Source organism: Thermobia domestica, chromosome 8 (genome assembly GCF_964235325.1).
Source record: "Thermobia domestica chromosome 8, izTheDome1.hap1.1, whole genome shotgun sequence".
Lineage (NCBI taxonomy): Eukaryota > Metazoa > Arthropoda > Insecta > Zygentoma > Lepismatidae > Thermobia > Thermobia domestica.
Window position 1 is genome coordinate 121,228,390 of NC_137461.1, and position 24,911 is coordinate 121,253,300.

Genomic DNA, 24,911 nt, shown 5'->3' on the forward strand with positions numbered 1-24,911 from the left:
ACATTAGAAACATTTATTCTAGTTTTGTATTGTAGCACGTGTCTTTGATTTTGTATTGAAACATCAACACGGTTTACATGATACTGTTCTTGTAGATTAATTATTGACATAAATGAATAGGTTGCTTTGGCAAGTGATCGACCAATGATACACTGCTTTTAAATGCTTAGTGTGTCGTTCGAGTACTACTCCACAGGGCAACGTACTTCTTTCACAACATCTTAGGCATACAGTGCTGTATCCACCCAATAAGATTCTGTTTGCCTAGTGAATGTTGCCATTCAATAACAAGGGATCGTGGTAAATCAGAGGAATTTTGGAGAGCAATTTTTAAAATTCCCCTCTGTTAGTTCCCTCCCTTCCGCATTACTGGCATAATCGATAAACCGTCTGAAAGCCTACTCAATAATCTTTTCAGCATTATTTTTCTCGATACATCAACTAAAGAGTACTCTATAATTTCTTAATGGCAACTCAGCAAGTTTCGAAAGCTTGAAAGGTATCTCCCCCTCCTCCTGATCTCGGAAACCAAGGGTATCAAACTATTTTTTTTATATTTTTTCTTATACTGAGTTAAGTTGAGTTGAGTTGGTTTTGAGTTTAACGTCCCTTTCATCAGCGAGGCTATATGAGACGGGACCTACTGATTAACGTGGAATCCAAACCACATGAGCTCCCGCCGGGAGTCAAATGTAGGTCTCCCACGCTAAAGGCATGTACACTAACCGCTTAGCCACGAAGGAGCTCTTTTCTTATACTGAGCTTCCCAATTACCTCCAAAATATCTGCACTTCCCGATCCCCTGTATTATACATATAGGGTGTTAATGAGCTATACCAATAAACTCTAAAAAAAAACTGTTCATATGGACCTGTGAAAAAAAAAAAGTTTCACAGCTAAAACTATTCAAAAGCATGGAAAAAATAACACCCTGTATACCTAGGATACAGAGAGAGTTGATTGTGTTCGAGTTTTTGATAGCGTCCGAAAAATATTATTGTCAAGATGTTCCCTTTTGCCAAACCAGTTGCAATTTCATATGCCTTTGGAGACAAATCGCTAAACAATAAACCGTATCTCGCATACATGGCCTAGTTTACTACAACTACGAAAATAAATATTACTTATTGAACTTTGAAATATTTTTAAGAATTCTTTTCAATGAATACGAGTCTACGGATATTCTTAAATTTCTTTTATTATTATTATTATTATTATTATTATTATTATTATTATTATTATTATTGTTCTGTCCACCACACGATATTATTTGTTGGGTAAGAATAGAACAAATACCATAGCATCTCTTGAAGCTTTCCTTCGTACCTCCAACAGTTAACATGTCGCAAAGGGGAAAAAGATTATACACTAATGGAATACTGCAAATTGTTTTGCACATGTTTTCTAGAAACAAATAACGTTAGTTTCACAGTGAAAGAATAATTTTTGTTTTATCCACGGTTTGCAATATGATTTTCGAACGTCACGTAAGATTAATTTTCAGAGTTTAATTACATATAAAACATCGTTGGACGACAGTTGCGGCATAATATTTAGATAATTTTACACAGATTATATAGCAAGTAAATATTGTTGAAATATTCTTGGGCTTAATTCGAAAAGTACATGGTGTGTAAGAAAATTAAGTACGGTTGACATAGTTCAGAACTAATAAGGGTAGATTAATATTATTAGATATGAAATTAATGTGTAGATATGTAGGTGTTACTATTCGGTTCAAAATCTCTTGTCGTCGCGAATTCTGTCGAGGAATTTGAAGCTTAAAATATATAAAACGATAATCATGCCTGTTGTTCTGTATGGTTGCGAAACATGGTCGCTTACTCTGAGGGAAGAACATAGACTGAAAGTATTTGAGAACAGGATCCTGAGAAGAATATTTGGACCCAAGAGGAACGAGAATGGGGAATGGCGGAAGCTTCATAACGAGGAACTACATAGTTTATACGGTTTACCCAACATTGTTAGGGTCGTCAAGTCTAGGAGGCTTAGGTGGGCAGGTCATGTAGCTAGAATGGAAGAAAGTAGAAAAGTTTTCAAAGTCTTGACTGGTAGACCCATAGGAAAACGACGATTAGGAAGACCTAGGCGCAGATGGGAGGATAATATTAAGATGGATCTCGCAGAGATAGGAATACAAAGTAGAAACTGGATCCAATTAGCTAAGGATAGAAGTCAGTGGAGAGCTTTTGTGAACGCGGCACTGAACCTCCGGGTTCCATAGGCCATAGAGTTAGTTAGTTAGTTAGTTAGATATGAATTATATTCATGTGTAAAACTTAATTGTGGAAACATTCAAGCTTCTAACTGCATTCGTTTTTAATAAATCCATCTGTTAAGAAAAACCTTTTTTGATAACTGACTTGAAGTGACAGACATTACCAAAGAACCGCCTTGGCGGCTATTATATATATAGGCTATATAATATTATATTTGTCTACGTGTTGTGAAAAAGGGAGCCGCGGTGGCTCAGTGGTAGAGTGTTCACCTCTGGTGCATGGGATCCCTGGTTCGATCCCAGTTCGCGTCAAATGAGCTTTGTGGTGGATAAACACCGTATGCGTGGGTTTCCTCGGGGTTCTCCCGTTTCCTCCCACTTTCTTCATTCCACCATTTCATTCATTTCTCATCATCACAGACTCATTTAGCCTAGCTGGCATAACTATGGGACGTAAAACTCAGATTTCATTTTCATTTTTTTTTTCAAGTGAAAAAGCGTCAATAATCATCTTCAGCTGAATAATATTCGTGAGGACACTGCCTTTGATGACTGCACTGTGCGAAATTGGGTGCAGGAATATATGAGGGAGCAGGGGTCAACTGATGGTCTATCAAAAACCGAAAACCCAATTTGTGTAACCACTGCAAAAAACACTGCTACCATTGAGGACCTGGTCATGGAGGACAGATAAGCCTAACTATTGAGGATATCTGTAACCTTACAGGATTCTCTCATTGCATCATGAAAACAATTCTGATAGACCACTTGAAATTGTCCCAGGCCGATTCACGTTAGGTCCCTCGATAACTGGATGAAGAGAAGGTCTCTTGGACAAGAAAGAAGGCTTTCTAGAATAAGAACACAGAAGTGGTTCCTTATCCATTCTATCCAAAGAAATACGAGGTGTGGCAATTAAATAGCGAGACTGCCCACCTCCTGTCGCGCAGGATCGTGGGGGGAGAAAGGTAGCTAATGATGTGTTGTTCTGATCTTGAACCTTCATGAGCAGCCACTGTTTGTTTCATGATTCTGAAAGCTTTTCTTTTCTTTGAAGGCTTGCATGAACAGGACAGTGTTCTGTTGAAGTTTTTTTTTTTTTTTTTTTTTAAATTAATGTCATCAATGTACAAAATTCCCTGACATTTCCAAGTTTTCCAGGATTTCCCTGACACAAATCAATTTCCCCGACATTTCCAGGTTTTTCAGGTTTCCCAGGTCGCTGGCAAGCCTGCAGTATAACCCCGAGACTAAGCGTCAATCCATGCACTGGAAGACTCCCACATCGCCAAGAATGAAAAAGGCACAAATGAGCAAGTCGAAAGTGACGGCAATGCTCATCATTTTTTTCGATATCAGGGGTATCATCATGACGGAATGGGTGCCTCAGGGTCAAACGGTGAATCAGACCTAATACACCCTCCATTCCAAAAAAAACCGAACTTTTGAAAACAAATAGTACCACTAGTCCCATCTGTTGTAATATTTTACCGGTAGATGGCGTAGTCCCTCATTGACAACTGGTATAAATGTCATGACGTTTGGATGCACGGCAACAAAGTTATTGCGTTTCAACTGTCAGTGTGTTGTGTACATCGGTCGGAAAATGAGTTTCAAACAACGAGCTGCAATTGAGTTTTGTGTTAAACTGGGTAAAACTTTTAGTGAAACGCACCAAACGCTACAAAATGCATATGGTGATGAGTGTCTATCCCGTACGCAAGTTTACGAGTGGTTCAGGCGATTCAAATCGGGTAGAGAGACGCTGGATGATGACGAAAGATCAGGCCGTCCCAGAACCGGATTATCGGAAGAAAACATCGAAAAAGTGCGTGAATTCATCAAACATAACAAAAAATCGTCGGTGAAAGTTATTGAAATGGAATTAGGCATTCCTCAAACAACCGCATTTTGACCGAAGTTTTGGGCCTTAAGAAGGTTAATTCGCGGTTTGTACCACACAAACTCACCGAAGACCAAAAAGTTGATCGAATTGCGCATTGCAAAGACATCGTTAAAAGTGCTCGGCAGGATCGAAACTTCTTGAAATCGATTGTAACTGGTGACGAGACGTGGTGTTTTGAATATAAGCCCGAAACAAAGCGGCAAAGTGCTGAATGGAGAGCGCCAGATGAAGGAACACCCAAAAAAAAGTCGCTTGGTGAAGTCAAAAGTTAAGGTGATGCTGATTTGTTTTTACGATTCAAAAGGAATTATCCACAAAGAATTTGTTCAGCCCGGCCAGGCAGTCACTGGAGAGTTTTACTTGGACGTCATGAAGCGTTTGCTGGCAAGAATTCGTCGTATTCGGCCCGAATATCGCGAAATCGGCAGTTGGACTCTTTTGGACGATAATGCACCATCACATCGTTCGCGACTTGTAACTGAATTTTTGGTCAAAAATCACATTATTCGGTTGCATCATCCGCCCTATTCACCACATCTCGCTCCGTGCGATTTCTATCTGTTCCCGAAACTGCATTTGGCGATGAAAGGAAAGTGGCACGCATCGATTGATGCCATTGAGAAGGCGACGACCGCCGTCCTAAAGACCATTCCATAAAGGACATGGAGAAGTCGTTTGACAACTTGTTGGAGCGTGCAAATATGTGTATCGATGCAGAAGGGAAATACATTGATTAATAAAAACGATTTGTTCCAAAATGTACATTGCTTTTTTGTTTTTTTAAAACGTTCGGTTTCTTTTGGAATGGAGGGTGTACAAAGTCGTCCTAACCGAGTTGAGGGAAAGAATAAGGAAGAAGAGACCGGATTTGTGGAAGAACGATGCATGGATTTTCCACCAAGACAATGCGCCTGCCCATAATGCCCTTTCTGTGAAGCAGTTTTTAGCAGCCAAACGCATTCCTGTGCTCGACCATCCTCCGTATTCCCCAGACCTGGCTCCCTGTGACTATTTCCAAAAGTGAAAAGTGCATTGAAGGGAACACATTTTCAGTCTGTGGAAGAGGTGAAACGAAAAACGGCAGAGTTGTTGAACAGTGTGACATTTGATGACCTACAGCTTTGCTTTGAAAATGGAAGGCACGTATGCAGCTGTGTATAGATAGGGGAGGGGAGTATATTGAAGGGAATAACAGTCAATTGTACCTATCTTTGCAATACATCACATTTAAGACACCAGTCTCGTTATTTAATTGCCACACCTCGTATATCCCAGTAACCTCTCTCTGTTTTTAAAACTAAAGTATTCATTGCGACACAGAACTGACATTCTTCTAAAACATACTTCCCAAAAGGACTTCTCAGACACTTTTAACGATAAGATACACAAACTGCAATATTGTGTAGAAGTGGAAAGGAATTGTATTGAAAAATTTACATATATATTTATACTTGAAGATTGAAAACTGCGGGAGTTATGAGGAAACGGTACATAATTTTGATATGCACTCGTAGAATTATTATAACAATTACTATACACTATAACACCAATCCAAATATCACTTAACTTCAAACTCTTCGTACAATTTACGCTGTTAGTATTCAACTTGACTGCCTCTATTACTGTTTCATACACATATACAATTAAGTGTTTCTCTGAAAACAGACTACCTTTAAATAAAATTCTGAGTTTCTTTTAATGTATGTTATATTAATCCAAAATTTTTAGTTGATTTAAATGTATATCTTGTTTTCATGTTGCTGACTAAAAGATAAAACTTTATACACTTACAGCAGAATATTTTTCTTCAAGGGAATAACCGTCAATGAAATATTCAATGCAAAATTACTTGTGAAGCTTTTAAAATATAAAATTAATTTCATAATAATTAGATAGCATATACATACCTCCTTTGCCACTGGACGTGTGTTCCTTAAAAATCGAAGTGTACCAATCTTATAGCTATAGTCGGGAATTCCACGCTGGTGTGGAACTTTTGGAGGTGAGGGAAGCGATTCTGAAGAGTCCTTTTTCTTTTTACCATCCAACCTAACAAAAAGAAATAATAATTACAATATTTCTCATAATAAAAATCTTTTGCTAATTTGACACATTCTTTGAAAAATATATTGCTTTCTAGATTAAATGAGTAATCTTATAGTGCCAATGGGTTTATATAACTGGTGAAGTCACTATTACCTATTAAGATGTTAACGGATTGACTCCATTAACGATCTTGGCCGAGATTATCGCTCTAGCTATCTATTGCCAAAAAGGAATTCAAGAGTTATCGTGTGAGGAACGGACAATCGCAAGCATCATTACCTGTTAAGATGTTAAGAGATTGATTTCATTAACGAAACTAGCCGAAGTAATCGCTCTAGCTATCTATTGCCAAAAAGGAATTCAAGAGTTATCGTGTGAGGAACGGACAATCGTAACCACTATTACCTGTTAAGATGTTAACGGATTGACTTCATTAACGATCTTGGCAGAGATAATCGCTCTAGCTATCTATTGCCAAAAAGGAATTCAAGCTATCTATTGCCAAAAAGGAATTCAAGAGTTATCGTGTGAGTAACGGACAATCGCAACCATCATTACCTGTTAAGATGTTAACAGATTGATTTCATTAACGAAACTAGCCGAAGTAATCGCTCTAGCTATCTATTGCCAAAAAGGAATTCAAGAGTTATCGTGTGAGTAACGGACAATCGTAACCACTATTACCTGTTAAGATGTTAACGGATTGACTTCATTAACGATCTTGGCAGAGATAATCGCTCTAGCTATCTATTGCCAAAAAGGAATTCAAGAGTTATCGTGTGAGTAACGGACAATCGCAAGCATCATTACCTGTTAAGATGTTCACGGATCGACTTCATTAACGAAACTACCCGAAGTAATCGCTCTAGCTATCTATTGCCAAAAGGGAATTCAAGAGTTATCGTGTGAGTAACGGACAATCGTAAGCATCATTACCTGTTAAGATGTTAACAGATTGATTTCATTAACGAAACTAGCCGAAGTAATCGCTCTAGCTATCTATTGCCAAAAAGGAATTCAAGAGTTATCGTGTGAGTAACGGACAATCGTAACCACTATTACCTGTTAAGATGTTAACGGATTGACTTCATTAACGATCTTGGCAGAGATAATCGCTCTAGCTATCTATTGCCAAAAAGGAATTCAAAAGTTATCGTGTGAGTAACGGACAATCGCAAGCATCATTACCTGTTAAGATGTTCACGGATTGACTTCATTAACGAAACTAGCCGAAGTAATCGCTCTAGCTATCTATTGCCAAAAGGGAATTCAAGAGTTATCGTGTGAGTAACAGACAATCGTAAGCATCATTACCTGTTAAGATGTTCACGGATTGATTTCATTAACGAAACTAGCCGAAGTAATCGCTCTAGCTATCTAATGCCAAAAGGGAATTCAAGAGTCATCGTGTGAGTAACGGACAATCGTAAGCACAATTACCTATTAGGATGTTAACGGATTAACTCCATTCACGAACTCAGCCGAGATAATCGCTTTAGCAGGCCTCCCAGCAGGACATTGAAAAATATAGGACAATTTGGTTATACAATAGAATATTATGCTCTGATGCACAAACAAAATAAATAAATAAATAAATAAATAAATAAATAAATAAAAATAAATGAAAAATGAATTGTAAGAAAAGGCCACCCTCCACCCCAATAGGCAACTGGAAACATGATTTAGATTAATACAAAATAAGAGTATATATATATATATATATATATATATATATATATATATATATATAGCCTTTTGCTTTTCAAACTTAATATATCTGTTATATTGTTTTGGAAAAAAGAAACTGATTGAAATAAATGACTTGATTTACTGATTAAAGAAAAATGATCAACGTATTTCCCTCTTAAATAAACAATGTAAAAGAATTCCATTCATCATAGTTCTGCAAATTATATATGCACTTCTAACAACTGTTATACAACATAAATGTCGAGGATTTTCATCCTTTTTCTGCTTTCCATGACTTTACTCGGGCGTTTTCACAAGACACTTTTATTTCCAGGTTTTCCAGGACGCGTGGGAACTTGCATATTATGTACAGCAATATTGGAAGGCGCTAAGAAAGTTGGTGAACATTAACACGCCTCAATGGCCATCCAATTCTGCTGCAAACACTGCTGAAAGAAAACGCTGATACAGTTTGCGTTATAAGAAACTAGAGCATGGAAAGCTTCCTTAGTTAAGCTTCACTGGGGAAGAACAAGCACATAGAAAAGAAAAAAAAGAAAGTAGACATGGAGAATAGGAAAAAGCAAATTAAAAAAATAATAGTGAGAATTAGTGACTAGTCTTCAGGAAAAGAATACTAAGACACATTTAGCATATTATTAATATGTAGCAATTTAAATCATCACTAGAACTGCCCTTGGCTTGTATTTTTAATAATTCAATGACTGAAAAATACAGGAAATAAAGGACAAGCTTAAAATATAGGACATAGGACAAGTACACAAAATACAGGAAAAAATAGGAAAATAGGACAGCTGGAAGGCCTGCTTTAGGTGTGTGGATAACGGATGCATTTACGTACTAACATGATTATCTTAGAACAGTTGATGAAACTAATTTGAATAAAACAACTAATAATACTGATAACAGACTACCTTCATCCATACTAAATTTGGATTTCTTTGCTTTTACATACGATTCAAACGCATTCCTTCCAATATGTGATGTACTTTACGTAATCTAAAAGCTGGGAGGTCAGTGAGTTAATTTTTGTTCACGAAGCGACCGAAGATGAAAGCAGCAGCAGCTAATGAAATGATGCTTCTGGGACAAATGCATCGCCCCTATAAGGTTAGACACATCATTTAGTTAGGAAAAATGTGCTAGACGGTTTCTATATTTCTACTGCTTTCTGTACGTTACTCTAAAAGTTATTTACACGCTTGTGACAAGTGAACGAATGAATACAATAAGGAACACAAAATATTGATTAAAAAAATAAAATAAAATAAAATTACTAAATGAGAAAGAACGGTAAAAATGTTGTGAAAATTTACGCACATAATTAATTAATATACTATAAATCTTTTCTAATGACCAAGTGCTTTCTGTCTACTTGGGTAATGACGCTATGAAGTTAAACTGTAAGCTCACATATCAAATATCCTCGATGTTGAAATCTTGGTCTTTAAACAATTAAATAAATTTACAGCCAATTCATGATTACACAAATGTCGGCACATTTATACGTTTCTTTAAGAGTCGGCTCGTCCAATATCCTCTCTTCCAGTTCATATTGTTGATGAAAACCGGACCTGATTGACCCAGAAAGCATCACACAATGTGATATCAGCCTACGGTTCCAGATTTGATAATTAGAAAAACTGCTGATAAGTAAATTGTAATTAGGTACAATCAATCAGTCATATATTTACTCTCCCTAACATCCACATTTTCTGAAGCACCCTCCAAATTAAGTTCCAACACTATTTCTCCCTATACACCCTATACAGGGGATCAAAATTCTAATAGACAGTAGTGAGTACCCTCGTATTCAGTAATCATGAAATTTGATTTTCGTTCTCTTCCACCTTAATATTTGTCTCTTGTGCATTAGTATATTCATAAGATAAGTGTCTTTCCCTCTTTAGAAAGTTTTGTTGAGATAATATAAGATCTGATTAATTCAAAATCAACCTAGTGTGAAAGATATTATTTTCTATCGGTCTACCATCGTCGTCAAATCAAATAAATATATTCGAATTCTGATCTAACAGGGCATCCTAACAAGTTATCCGTGAGTCCAACAGGCAAACAGTTGAACGATAATGTTAGTAAAATTTCCCAAGTACTTTAGATGTTATGAACTTTCTCATGGAGATACCTAACCCTGAGATTCATATTCGAAAACATTGTAATAAAATAGGGCGTCCTATAAAAACTGTATTTCTACATAAATAAGCGTTGTAAGTAGGATGGGATACTTAGGTGCTCACTTTTTTTTCGCTTTCTTTTTCCTTTGGAGTAAATCCGAAATGAAATCTTTGAGTTTTACGTCCCACGGTTATGCCGGTTAGGCTAAAGGAGACGGTGATGATGAGTAATGAATGAAATGGTGGAATGAAGAAAGTGGGAGGAAACGGGAGAACCCCGAGAAAACCCACGCACATGGTGTTTGTCCACCACAAAGTTCACTTGGCGGGGGCTGGGATCGAACCCGGGACCCCAAGCACCAGAGGTGAACGCTCTACCACTGAGCCACCGCGGCCCCAGAGTAAATCCGAGCTCTCTGAAAGTACCAAATGTGTCAATCTTGCCTTTTAGTTGGAAAAAAGATAATTTCCCAATGTCTTTTTTCCTTCTTTTTCGGCCTTTTATTCTCTTAATCTGCTCCTTTCCTCTATTTTCTACTGTTGCCTGTCAATTCAAATTTCCCTATCATGAATTGTGTGCCGTTTCTTGTGCGAGAATTGTGATGATATCAAACAGTTTAGGGGGCACGATGGCTCAGTGACAGAGCGTTCACCTCTGGTGCGATCCCAGCTCGCGCCAAGTGGGCTTTGTTGTGAACAAACACCATGTTTATGGGTTTTCTCGGGGTTTACCCGCTTCCTCCCACTTCATTCATATTACCATTGCATTCATTTCTCATCATAACCATCTCCTTTAACCTAACCGACATAATCGTGGGACATAAAACTGAACAATTTCAGTTTAACTTTTTTCATATCAATCAGTTTGTGCTTTTTTTGGATCCAAATGATGCGCGGGTGCTACTTCCAAGAAGCATCAACTTCTTCAGCCACAGAAGATTCACGATTTGCACACGTAACTCTTTTGTATCAATTGGGGTCCCGGGTTCGATCCCAGCCCCCGCCAAGTGAACTTTGTGGTGGAAAAACACGTGTGCGTGGGTTTTCTCGGGGTTCTCCCGTTTCCTCCCACTTTCTTCATTCCACCATTTCATTCATCACTCATCATCACCGTCTCCTTTAGCCTAACCGGCATAACCGTGGGACGTAAAACTCAAAGATTTCATTTCATTTTTTCTTTTGTATCAAACATGTGATGGCTCCTTAAAAATTTTGGAATAACAATACTTGAAGAAAGAACACTAGGCACCTAATAGGTACATCCGTGAGACAACAGTTCAATGATTTTGTCACAGAAAAGCTTGAGGTTAGTCTTTAGAAGAATCCGAGTATTGTTGAATTTGGAACATGTACATACTTGCCATTTCAAGTTAATACAAAATTTGTCGCACTGATCTCTGCGAAAGTAAAAAGAAGCTTTAGCGTCTACAGAGACGCTTTACGTAGTTTTAAATAGAAATACGTTTACATTTAATAACTTAATGTTGTTAAGTGCATTATTGAGATGTACGTAGTTTATAACGTATTATTTTCAATTAGGTAAAATAGTTGAGGAAAGTAGAATCATATCTTGCCTTATTTTAATATCCTTTCTCTTCCTCTTTTCCTACGAAATCTGCCACTGAAAACCGTAACTGATTACAAGTTCTTTCGTTGCGCATTTTATAAAATAAGAAGGGGAAGGAGCACGGTAGAAAAGCTACATAGAAGTAACCATAGAGCATTCAGAGCTTAGAGTTTTCTTTTCGATAGTGCTTTTACTTTTCTGATGAGTAATTAATTTTCCATTCCCACATTAAATAATTCACTTTACGTTATACGCTTGTCCGGGAAACAAGACGACTCAAATCTGAAAAATGATTCTTTACCGTTATATTATGAACCACACACCTTGAAATGAAACAAAAATTTCTTTTAACAGAACACCTGTAACGGTACTTAAAAAGACTACATACAAATTTATAAAGGGCATAATAATAGAAAAAAATTAATCGTGCAAGATATTTGGTTGGTCACACATGAACTTTTTGAAGTCCGTAAAGTCCACTCTTCTTACAAGTTTTTACGGGTTTACAAGCTTTTAAATCTTAGCTAAGATATTTTCTTCAGTAACCTTTAAATCCAGAAATATGGTTGAACTTGTCAATTCAAGGATCTACCTGTTGCTTCCTTAGATATAGCAAAAAGAAATACTGGGAAAAGTGAAATAAGAGCTTATTGCACAAATTTGCTGGAAATAACGTACTTTGACGATCAATAGGTAATGCACAACAACACACGCTAGTCTACTGATCTGACACGTGAAAATTGAAAAAAGAAAAAAAGTACTTTCAAGTTAGCGCTGTAGTCAGCTGTTGTTCGATCAGATGTATCCCTGGCGGCACAAGCGTGAAGTATTCAGCAAAGACGTGCGCGTTACAGTCGTCTACTTTTGAAGAGCAGAAGGGTGAAGTTTGTGGCCAGGACAAAAATGGAGTGAATTTCACAGGAATATGGCGTGCGCATAAGAGGAAGACCGTATGAACCATGGCAACATCTCCAGGTGTGCAAATTCTTTGAAGAGGATCTGTAAACCTTGTCATGTATTTGCCACGTAATGGACGTCCAGTAATAGTATCAAGCGGATAGCGTGTCAGGTTGAAGAGGCAATCTGTAATGACTGGCGAATTCATCTTCGAACACAGTTTTGCCCAATGAAGAAATTCTTAGCCGCCAATGTTTTTCTGACGACTAATTTGAAACTTTTGCCAGAATGGTAAAAATGTATTGAGATATTTAGCGGCTAAGTTCCAAAGTAGTTATTGTACAAGCCTTTACTTTGTATATATTCTTAATATGTTATACATATTACACTTTCTTCTACATAAATTGTTGTGCGTTATTTATTGATCCGTCTTCGTACTTACTTTCCTTATAATGAGAAGTTGCATCAGAGATAGCCACAAAAAGTTATAGATAAATCTGCCATCACGAAATACGGTAGAAATTATTTTTCAATAATAAGTGAATTGTTTATCGTCGGATGCTGAAGAAACTTCATCCAGTAGGTAGATATCTTGTATTCAGGGTCATACAGAGAAACTCTATTTATAATAATAATAATAATAATAATAATAATAATAATAATAATAATAATAATAATAATAATAATAATAATAATAACTTTTATTTTTGTTTGTTTATTTTTTCGCCGAGTAGTACGTAACTTCTATATCAAAACTCAAGAATACTTTTCATGCAGACTGATCTATCTAAATATCTTTCTATAAGGCTCTGAATGTGCTTCACTTCTGCCACAATTCGGTTAAGTATTTGTTGTTTCTCTCGGCCACAACTCGGTTGTTTCTCTCATGTTAGATAATGGTTGGAATTGTTTTGTTGTAAACATAGTATAATACCAGCCACAATATAACGTTTATAAAGTTGCTTACAAAGAACGATGATAATTCTTAACTAGCATTCATTTTACAGAGTAGAAATTCTGGTTCTTGATATTGCACTTTCAAGCTTTCTGCTCTCCCCCCACGCCTTGTTCACGGAGGGTAAAAAGAAGTAAGTAAATAAGTAAGTAAGTAAGAAAAAAAAAAAGATTCTTCTAAGGTAAGGCACTTCAAAGAAATACTTTATCGATCGCTCTTGGTCATGCTGTGAAATGGCGAGTTATAGCTTACCAAGTACGGGAGAACCGGGTTCGATTCCGAGCGGGAACTAATGTGGTTCGGATCTCATGTTAAGAACGCTAAACTTCAATCCAATTTTTGGCTACCCAATCCTTATCTATATTAAGTTACAGATTTTAAAAAATTCAAACACAACTCCTTCCATTTCATTCTTCGTTCCAAATAAAATTCCTCAGTCTACAATATTATGTTGTGTTTCTTTGAAATGTTTAAAATATAAAGATGACTTTTGTTTCCTTTCTTTCAGTCCATGGTTAAAAACATTTTGAACGTGTTTTAAACACAAACTATGTTTCTGAAAAAGGAAATAAAGACAATCATACTTATATTTACCAAGCTACTGAAACGGTGAAACATTCACTCACAGCAATCATAAATCATTTTTAACTATTCCATTATGCCAAGTAAGCTGAAGATGACGAAACAACGCACACTGATTACTTAATTTATATTATCATCTGCCTGTAGCTGAGCTGTAAAGTCCGAGACCTACAGCTGAATATGGGATCTGAACCACTGAACCATATCAGAACTTTGTATATGAAAGGCACGAGTGCTAACCAATAAAACAGCAAGGAGGGCTAAAATTCACATGATACATTCTCAATGGCAGAACTTTCTTTGTCTTTCTGCGATGAGTTTTTGTGGATCAAAAATTTTCTGCAGAAATTCCAAAATAAAAAATCGAGATGATACTATCATATTTTTATTACAGCGTTACATGGCAATTATTCTGCACAGGTGCGGCACATTTTCTGCGATCACATAGGAGATCGTGGCATGTTCTGCTATGGGGGATACAATGAGGAAAATGGGGGGGGCAAACGAGATTTCCGTTTGCCTACCACAAAGCACACTCAGAAGGATTTTAAAATATACGAAAGTAACAATCATTTCGACAGACAGTTTTGACATAATGTGTGATATAAAACCCACAGGAAAGTTCACAGGCTTCTCACCTCTAGAGATTTCATAGGTTATCTGTAATTATTGTATAATACACAGAGAATCAGGATAATGTAATATAAAGGGGAACACTTATGGTTCTCACTGCGAGAACATTTTATCATCCGAAACCACCATAATATTTTTGCTTTAAATCCATTAGATGCAGTGTCCTTTCACGATCAAATGGCTGACCCACGCTTTTTGAGTTTGATTCTGAGCGGGTGTACTTGCCTAAGTACAAAACTGAGCAGTGGTTCGGATTCCACTTTGAGCAGAAGTCCCACCTCATATAATCTTGGTATTGAAAAAAACGTTACTCTTCAATTTACCATTACATACAATAAGAATTTTACGAAGCTATTTGCACTTGTTCCCCCTCACGTTTATATTGGCATGTCAAAAAGAAACATGCATGTTAGACTAGTTCGATGAGTTAGGTTTAGCGTCCCATTCAGCAGCGAGGCTATATATGACGTGAACCAAAACCAGCTTAAAGTGGGATCCGAACCACAAGACCTTCCGCTGGGAGTCAAACCCGGTCTCTCCAGCGCCGAAAACAAGTACGCTAACCATACAGCCACGAGGGAGCTCAATAGGTATGTTAAAATCAAAAACAATGAAAGATGAACAATACACATAGGATATAAGCCGGCATCTTGAATTCCCTATGTGTATGCTGTGCAGTAAATAAGGTATAAGCTGAATACGGCGTACTGAGAAAAAGAAGTGCAGACTGAGTACTACTCAAGACAAGACCTGAATCATAACTGCTTTCTATAGGTGTCAGTTTATTTGTTTTCAGAAAGCAAGGAAAAGAGCAGTCTAAACGACCTTAATACATGAGAAAAATTAACTCACATTTTTTCCTACCTCACTGCTTTTTGTTTCAATTAGTCAAAAGCTTCCAACACTCATAAGCCGAGTTTGAAAATAAGGAAGAATAACTTCTTATTTTGGAGACGTTTTGGGATAAGCAATGACGTACACCTAATAATTTGAACGGATAATTTTTTATGAATACGCGCTTCTTACCTGTTCCCTTCGCCACAGAAAGCAATAAATCTATTGGGTTCATGCACTAATTCTGATGGATCCACGTGCATTTCCTCATCCTTTTTGGTTGGTTGTGAAGGTTCCTTATAACCGACTGGTGGAGCAAATTCAACCTGTGATTTATAAAGTAAAACTTTTAGAAAGTTACGCACATATTAAATGTACTATTATTAAGGAGGCAGACTACTAAAAATGATACAAAAGCTAACCATTTTTCTTTTGCCCGTTTTTCGTAAGTGAAAAGAGATAATGAAATGTAACTTACAACAATAATAGATAATGTTACACTACACCCGAAGATATGAATCGGAAGAATTTTCATTGTTGCCATCCATAGAAATTAGTGAGGCCAGAATATGAATTACCCAAAAATCTACGCTAAGGCAGCGACTAGACAAATGAACTTAACGGTAACTGATGACTTATCATGTTGTCTTGGCTTCTTGTAAACTACTTTGTAAATAATATTTCTATTTATTTTGTAACGAACAGAGAGTTATTAAAATTACACTTTCTTAGATTTTTGAGTAATTCATATTCTGGCCACACTGTAATTTCTATGAATGCCAGAACTGAAAATTCTTCCGATTCATATTTTCGGGTGTAGAATAACGTTATCTATTATTGTGGTAAATTACATCTCATTATCTCTTTTCACTTACGAAAAACGGGCAGAAGAAAAATGGGTTAGTTTTTGTATCATTTTTAGTAGTCTGCCCCTTAAATTACAATCAGCACGTGGCACAAAATATTTATTTATCATCTGAGCATGAGACGTTATCGCTATGTTGAAGCGATATTTTAAGTCAATTGAACAGCTACTTAAATAAGGAAATGAAGCTAGATCTGGACATCTGGTGGCGTTATATGTGCTTGCACTCATTTCTCAGAAACAAGGCAGGGCACTCATAAGAATGACTATTACTTTTAATATAAGAATCATCATCATCAACTTGTGTCGTTCCATTTCTAAATAAAGGCTTCTTCATTCTTATCCTAACCCAATCAAGATGTATATGAGCGACAACACAAACCTCCCTAATAAATTATGAATTTTAATGACTTCCTAGTTTTCAACATTTGTTAAATATTCGTAGTTACAATACTACACAAAGGTTCAATCACTGAGGAATGCTGCAAGGCTTTTTTGACTACTGTTTATATACAATGAAAATGTACATGAAGTAAAACTAGCTGCGATCGATAATCTCTTATTTATAATTTACAGCAGCCTTCCTTTACTCTTCACAGTCACTCCTTTCCATACCATTTTAACTGCACCACACTACACACAAAGAAATGCAACAATAAAACACATGGGTTAAATTCCAAAGTTGGGCGTCCGTTTCCAGCGAAATTTTTGAAATTTACAGGAAATATATGGATAATCTGATCGTTTGTGTGCTTGATAATATATAAAAGTCTCGAAAAATCTGTTTATTTGTTATATATAAGCGGTTATAAGCATGGGACTATATGGCGAGCGGAGGGAACTACTTGGCGCAAGGTAACTGAACAGTTGCATTGTGGGAAAGAAACGAGCATTTATGTTACCAACATGGCGAATGTACAAGGGCAATGAACTAGCAATTTTAACATTTGTGAAGGAATACATTGATAACGAGCAAAATCTTTTAAAAGTTTGTGAAGAGCACGGATTAATGAACCTAATAACAAATTGCAGAAAGTGTGGAAAGGAGATAACAGTGAAAAAACTTGACGAAAGCGGACGCCCAACTTCGGAATATATGCCAAACACATTATCCATTTAAGTTATCCACATTTTACTGAATGAACGTCTCATAGTGTATTTTTAGCTAAAACTACAGGTATACAATGATATTTAAATATGACTTTGCTATTATTTTTTAAATTTAACTATTTTCGCTACAGCAAATATCACATGGACTGCTATGGCGTGCATCAGTGTACAGTCCGCAGCAAAAAACCTGCAACATGAGCATGTAAGTTTATTGTGAAACTACGCCTAAAAACCTAGGGAATCAACATAACGTCTAAGTGGCACGAATCACGCCAGGAGAAACCTTGGCGTCCTCCCCTGCACATTTATTTTGGAGCAAAAGATTTCGTCGTTTCACAATAAACTTACATGCTCATGTTGCAGGTTTTTTGCTGCGGACTGTACAAGCTGAAACATAAAAATATTGCAAATAAGTTAACTCAGGACATTTCGTATGACATTTTAAGAAAGAAAGACATTTCTAGATTTTCTAGGCGTCTTCACAACACGCAGGACAGTTGCTTAAAAAATAGTACTGTACTGTGAAAATCAGTACGTCTGGTCACCCTACTTTAAAGAGGAAGCAAAGTGCTAACAGTTTAGCCAAAGCAGTTAACGAAACTCAAAAATTTTCAGGTAGAACACAGTGTATCTTTTCAATTGAAAGAGACGCAAATTTTACACCACACACTTCACGAAAATAGTTTAGAAACTCAGAAACAGTGAATACTTCCATATATATATATATATTTAATTCTTTCTAATGGCTCGAGCGACAAGCTGATTTCCACATACTTTTTATTCTCGAAAATCCTTATTAAAAAATATTACAATATACTCTTTGTTCTTTCGCGAAGTTTTTTCTCCTTTTCAATATATTCACCTTATTACTACTGTAGGGCTGCTTAATTTTCGGTACTTGGTGCTGATGCTATCCTTACAGCGTATATCTTGGAACAAGTTAAGGCGAGGTAAGATGTAGGTTAGTTATGAATGATTCTACAATACGATAAATATGTTATTAAATGTAATTTGACGGCAACCTATTATTATTATTGTCCTGTCCTGTTCAAGAAGACTATAATACATCAATCGATAGTCAATCATTTGATCATGGCTAAGCGTCTGGCCACACTGGTTATATCTTAAATTGTAGTTTTCATGAGGTGTCTCCATCCTGTATGGTCCTTGGCTTTCCTTACATGTTAGGACATTCTGTAAGGATAAACCAATGATTGGCCACTTCGTAAATCCAACGGTTCTTCCTCGTGGCTCTTGCCTGCAACCATCATTTCAACGATGTCTTTCCTAGATTTCCTCATAATGTGCCCAAAATATTGTACTGCTCTCCTATGCATCTTCAAATTACATTTAACAAGGAGGTATTTATCACAGTATATACAGTTCATTCTCTAGAAACAACTTGAAACTCACCATACCTTAACCTCCAGACATGCTCCAAGGACAGCAGCAGCACAACGTACCGAAAATTCAGTGGTTCAATATTAAAACATGATTACAGAATAATTACATAAATATTAAAATTCATATCACTTAATTCCTGCAATAACTTCCACGTTTTTACCCGGCAGGAGCTCATATGATTCGGATCTCACGTTAAGCTGTAGGTCCACGTCTTACTGTTGTTGAAAGGGACACTAAACCATAAGTCATATCAAATCAAAATCAACTTCCATGTTTTTAATATACTATTCGAGACAGTGAAAAATAATTTGGAAGTTTACTGCAAAAAGTAAAAGTTTCTACTAATTCGTTGCTTTTAAACCATTTTCAAAATAACGGGAAAAGACGACCTTAATTAATTTCACAGTCAAGTACTTAGAAAATTCTACACAACAAAGTGGTCGGTCTATTTAAGGTATTGATTATTACTTTAATTTCAATACGCGTTGGGTCAATTATCCGACACAAAACAGTCATATGACCCCAAGATAGATAAACAGAATTTCAAACATTGACCAATTTTTCCGTCAAATTTTTCACTGACCACTACAAAGAACAAAGTCTGATTTTTATATTTGGTTCATGACTTGAAAAACGGCAAATTCATATAGTTAAGCCATCACGTAATCTGTAACACGTAGTTTTGTAGATCGAATTTAAGTTTTATGTAGTGTAGGAGACGTAAAGTGCAATTTTTATTGATAATTGATAGCCACGTGTTATGATTTATTGAGTAAAAATTGAGAGAATCCTTGCATTGACATAAAAGAAGAATTTCGTGTTAGTGTGTTATTTGTTAAGACTACTGTGTTAACACCAAGAATTTGGTCAACATTGTTACACCTAGTAACTTAGGTACATATATATGGTATTTCATATACATTAGTTACGTGAAAATTTATAGTTAACAATAACAATACTGTTCTCAGCATTAAAAATGACACCGCCTACATAATGGCTCAGTAAATTGTTCATACTATGTACTTCCTTCTTGCGCATATTCGTAATTTCAATTGTCTTTAAAAAAAAAAAAAAAGTTACTGAATAAGGTAAACGAGGTTCTGGATTCAAATCTCGTTGTTAAAACTTAAAATCACTACATTCACATCACAATATTGCATGATGAACTAAGTTACTGATGCAAGTTGCAAATAAATACGCAAGCCAAAATCAAAAAACTACTTACGTTCATATCACATTCAATAATACTGACTGCTGTGCCAGGTTTGGTTTCCAGCACACACAATTCATAAATTCGCTGGTTGTATTTTATTGCAATTATATCTCCAGCCGTTAAGCAAGCAAAATTTCTTAATGCATTTTCTAATACAGCTTTTGGATTTGTTATATCTAGAAAGTCCACCGACTGAGGTTGAAATCGTGAGAATGTTGCAACTGGCAATGAAACACTTTCCACTTGAATGAGATCTCCTTCATCCAAAAGAAGATTCTGCACCATCTAGAATAACACATGAAAAAGTGTTAACAAAATTATAATCTAGTAATATCTTAATAATAGTAGTAATAATAAAAATAAAACTAGTAATGACACAAACTAGTACTGAACAGTATCAGAGTCACTGTTTTAACTACTGATCACCTACACACACTGTATACGTCATCTTAAGTTTCGAGTTAGTGTATTGTCACATACCCGCTAGGAAGGACCAAAAAAAAAAAAAAAATCATTAAGTATTAAAAACATATTTTAAGATAGGAAAATGACTGACAATAAACAAAAACTAGTATGGAACTGAATTAAACCTGATCCCACATGCTAACACCCAACCTTTAAATAAATAACTATTAAAATAACTTTTAAAAACCAAATAAAAACTAAACAACAAAAATAAACTGTCAAATAAAAAGGTAGGTAAAAGTAGCGGGTTCATCTCATCGCTCCGCATCTCATCACATCTCTTCAACCTACAACTCCAAGCGCACAAACTAACAAGGAGCCAACCTTAAAAAAAAAATAAAACTAAAAATGGTAGTGTAAGTCTATTTCCCTTTCTGACCTATTAGTTTCAGCTATAAATAGGACAGTAAAAAATGGCATCCCATGAGGGGTTAATATATTAACCTGTATCCACTATACTATTTATTAATTTTAAAACTGCATCCATCAATAAATCAAATTTCGTTTAAATTAATTATTCAATAGCCAAAGTTAACAATTAAATTGTGTCTCAAAGAATTATCTCTCAAAAGAATTAAAACCAACATTTAAAAAATCAAAACAGTATGCAGTCACCAATAGGAAAAACAATAGCTTTGGTATTGTTTTCTTACATATATAAGACTAAGGTGAGTATCATGTAAAAATCTGCAAAAGTAAACATTCTTAGTGTCAGGCATATTATGGCAACAATAGCGGTTGCTGAAATAATACCATTGGACAAAATATTGTTTCGTTTCAAGACTGTTCAGGCAAGCTTTTTACATATTACAGGAATTTAACATTAAAAGTTGTTTGATGTAATACACTCACGCTTGAAGTTTTCAAATGCGTACTTAGTTAACGCTGGAATTGTAAAAATAAATTTGCAGTAGAAAGTACTAGTACAGAATTTGTGACTGATCATATCTTCATAACTTTCTGCTTTTCGAAATACTAACGTCCTTGTTTTGACACGGAAATCGTTCCGAATATTAGGACAACTATATTTTTAAAACCGGAAAGCCATGGAGATAGCAGCCACAATTTCTGTACCAGAATGTTAGTTTAACTTGCAGATTTGCCCTATTATTCCTGTATCCCAGTTCATAAATCATATGTTTCTCTGAGACGTAACATTCCAAACTTGCGACAAAAACAGATATAGTACGATAAAAATGTAACTTAAAATTGACATACCCAATGAGGAAGGTAAACTTTTCCTTCATCAGCAACAAATTCTAGAACTCCACAATGCGTAATGCGGTTCGTCTTCTTGTTCGTCAGTTTAAACAGCATGGGGTAGACAATGTTCAGTCGGGTTAATTGATCAAGAGCTGACGGTGGCATAATAACTAGAAATAGCATTAATATATCATCAGACACAAAAACTTATCCCTTAAAATTTATTTATGTTGATAACTAATTGCAGTATCATTCCTTTGCATTAAATTGCAAATAAGCCCAGGCTCTCACTTTTGAGAACACTAGAAACAGTGAATAAAGTATTAAAATTAAAACATTGAAATGCATGAAATTTGTAAATATTTTCATTTCACAAAAACTTATCTAGCTCTTATTAAACGTTCCTTCCACTTATTAACAAAATCATTTGTAAACGCACCATTTTATTTACTGTGTCTAAATTTAATGTACTGTACTACTACCTGAACTGTTTCGGTGTTCCCTAACATTTTCCTCAGTCAATCTGGGCAACTTAAAAGAACTCCTCTTACTACTTGTATATCAAGAGAAATCAATTTTACCACAAACTTTTTCAAATCAATAATTATTTTTGAATAATTATTTAAGTTGGTTGCAAATAAAAGAAACCTTAAGAAAATTTTAAAAACTTTGTGGCAAAATTGGCCTCTCTTCTCTTGATATCTAAGAACTGAGACGAATTAAATATAACCCGAAAAGTACATGAAATAGTGTGTCTACAAATTATTATAAACATGTAAAAATCCATAACTTTAAATAATAACAATTATTATATCATTTTTAGTACTTCCCAACTACTTTGGCATTTTAATATTCTCTATTTTCCAAAGTTATACTTTAAAAAGAGAAAAAATATATATACAGGATGGAAGGTAACAACACCGAAAAACTTTGGGAGGTGATTCCTTATATGAAATGAAAGAAAGAAGTTCTAATAAACATGGGTCGAAAAACGTCTCCTTTCAGAGTTATGAACCTCCGAATATTCGAAAAATCACGTTTCAAAATCCCCCTGGCTTAGAAATTATACGCCCTATCCCAAGCAGTTTAAGGAATTACACAGAACTAGTATGCGTTCTGTCTAAATATCCATGTTTCAGAATTCACCGGTACCAGCGAAACGAATGCACCAATAGTACTTAAAGGAGTATCTCTATAGCTCAACTTCCTTTTTACAGTTCGTTTCGCCGATAACAGAGGATGGTGAAACATGGATATTTAGATGAGCGCATGCTAGTTCTTGTGTAATTCCTTAAACTGCTTGGGATAGATCTCATATTTTCTAAGCCAGGGCGTTTTGAATCGTGATTTCCCGAACTTTCGGCAGTTCGTAACTCTGAAAGGAGACGTTTTTCGACCCATGTTTATTAGAACTTTTTCTTTCATTTCGTATAAGAAATCACCTCCCAAAGTTTTTTCGGTGATGTTACCTTCCACCCAGTATATATAGCCATTAATGACCTCCCGAGAGACAAGTACTCGTTCAGACGACACAAATGCATCAATCACCTATGGCGATAGAAGGAAAGTGAACGCTTGGGAGAACATCATATAAGCGGCTGCAGTTGAAATGAATGGCCGACGAGGTTTAAGTAGATGAAATGGGCATGATTATTGGAGCCCGCCGATTCGGTCATTTAATATGTGAAATTTCTGGCAAATTCCAGATCTTACATACTATAGTGTGTAACATAGAAGAAAAACGAAAATAAGAGGGAGTGATAAAACCTCAACCTCGACCAGGGATGCTACGAAAGTTATCTCACAGAGACCGGTTAAGACTCATAGGCATAGTGAAAGTATACTGGTAAAAATCGTTACACACTGTACTCACAGAATTTCAGTTGGCATCTGGAAGTGATGCTAGTACATGTATTATTCCACACGAGGTGTAAAGACTGGGGTTCAATGGGCGAACTGTTGCCCATAAGCCACAGATCACACAAGGGAACAAATACCGCCGATTACAATGGTGCGAACATGCTATGAGTTGACGGTGGGGCAGTGGGAGAGAATCATGTGGAGTGACGAACCACATTACATGTTATGGCAAACCGACGGACGTGTGTGGACATGGTGCACACCAGACGAGCGCTACTTGTTGGAGTGCATTATTCATACTGTACACTTTGACGATGATGGAATCATGGTATGGGCCCGTTTCTCATAGTTTGGACAGAAACCCCTGGTGCTGATTCCTGGGACAATGGATGCTGACGCCTACTGAGCAATCCTAGACAATTCTGCGCTTCAATGCTTTGGTAACGGTTTGGTAGTACGCCGTTTGTTTCTTAACATGTTAACGGGCGTCCATAAAGCATATAAATATCAGCGTTCATAAACATATGCAGTTTTGGATTATGTATGCGTGACTTCCTTTATGCTGATAAGGACCATCATCTACAGTTTCTGGAATTCTAAATACGGCCTGTTGAAATTTAGCCCTTTCGCGATTTTGGACAGCCCTAGCTCTGTCACTTTTCGCCATATGAACTTTTTCTCTTATTTTGATGTGAGGAATCACCTCTTACAGTTTGTCGGTGTAGTTCATTAACACCCTATATATATATATATATATATATATATATATATATATATATATAATCATTGTCAAAAGTCTGAGTACACTACTGATTTTCCAATTAAAAGACATTATGTCTATACAAAACCCTGTTTATTGGGGTTGTTTTGTAAAATAAACGTTGTTCATATAAGGATACGAAAAATGCAGATCCTGTTTACATTAAGATACATTTATTGAGGAAAACCGCTTTGCAGTACACAAATAAATAACGAGCAGACAACTAACGTCACCCTTTGTCTGGTGATGCATCGTTTCAACATCTGATAGTGTTTGTACGAATTCTTATAAGTAGTTTTCTGCATATTACGACAAACATTTGTGTGTGTGTGCTATTCAATCCTGTCGTATATGGATAAATTTCGGTGCGATTTGTTGTATGCAATCGTACTGCTTTCATTCGCGTGAATCAGTAAATTACTGTGAAGAACGTGGAAGTATTATAAAAAGCGCAAGAATAACTTAATGCCGAATCACGTGCTCAAGTGGTTATTTTGAGAAACTTGGGCATTCTCCGCGGAAAATCACTC

At 36.0% G+C, this 24,911-nt stretch overlaps 1 protein-coding gene across 1 annotated transcript in view; it reads right to left on the reverse strand.

The window, feature by feature from the left end:
• The window catches only part of Ufd1 (ubiquitin fusion-degradation 1-like), a 43,310-nt gene that overhangs the window by 2,110 nt on the left and 16,289 nt on the right, over positions 1-24,911 (reverse strand). The window contains exons 3-6 of the mRNA XM_081768950.1: positions 21,777-21,931; positions 20,106-20,378; positions 15,694-15,827; positions 6,053-6,194 (exon numbers count right to left, since the gene is read on the reverse strand). Of these exons, the coding sequence (XP_081625076.1) occupies positions 6,053-6,194; positions 15,694-15,827; positions 20,106-20,378; positions 21,777-21,931 (704 nt within the window). The remainder of the gene's footprint in view (positions 1-6,052; positions 6,195-15,693; positions 15,828-20,105; positions 20,379-21,776; positions 21,932-24,911) is intronic.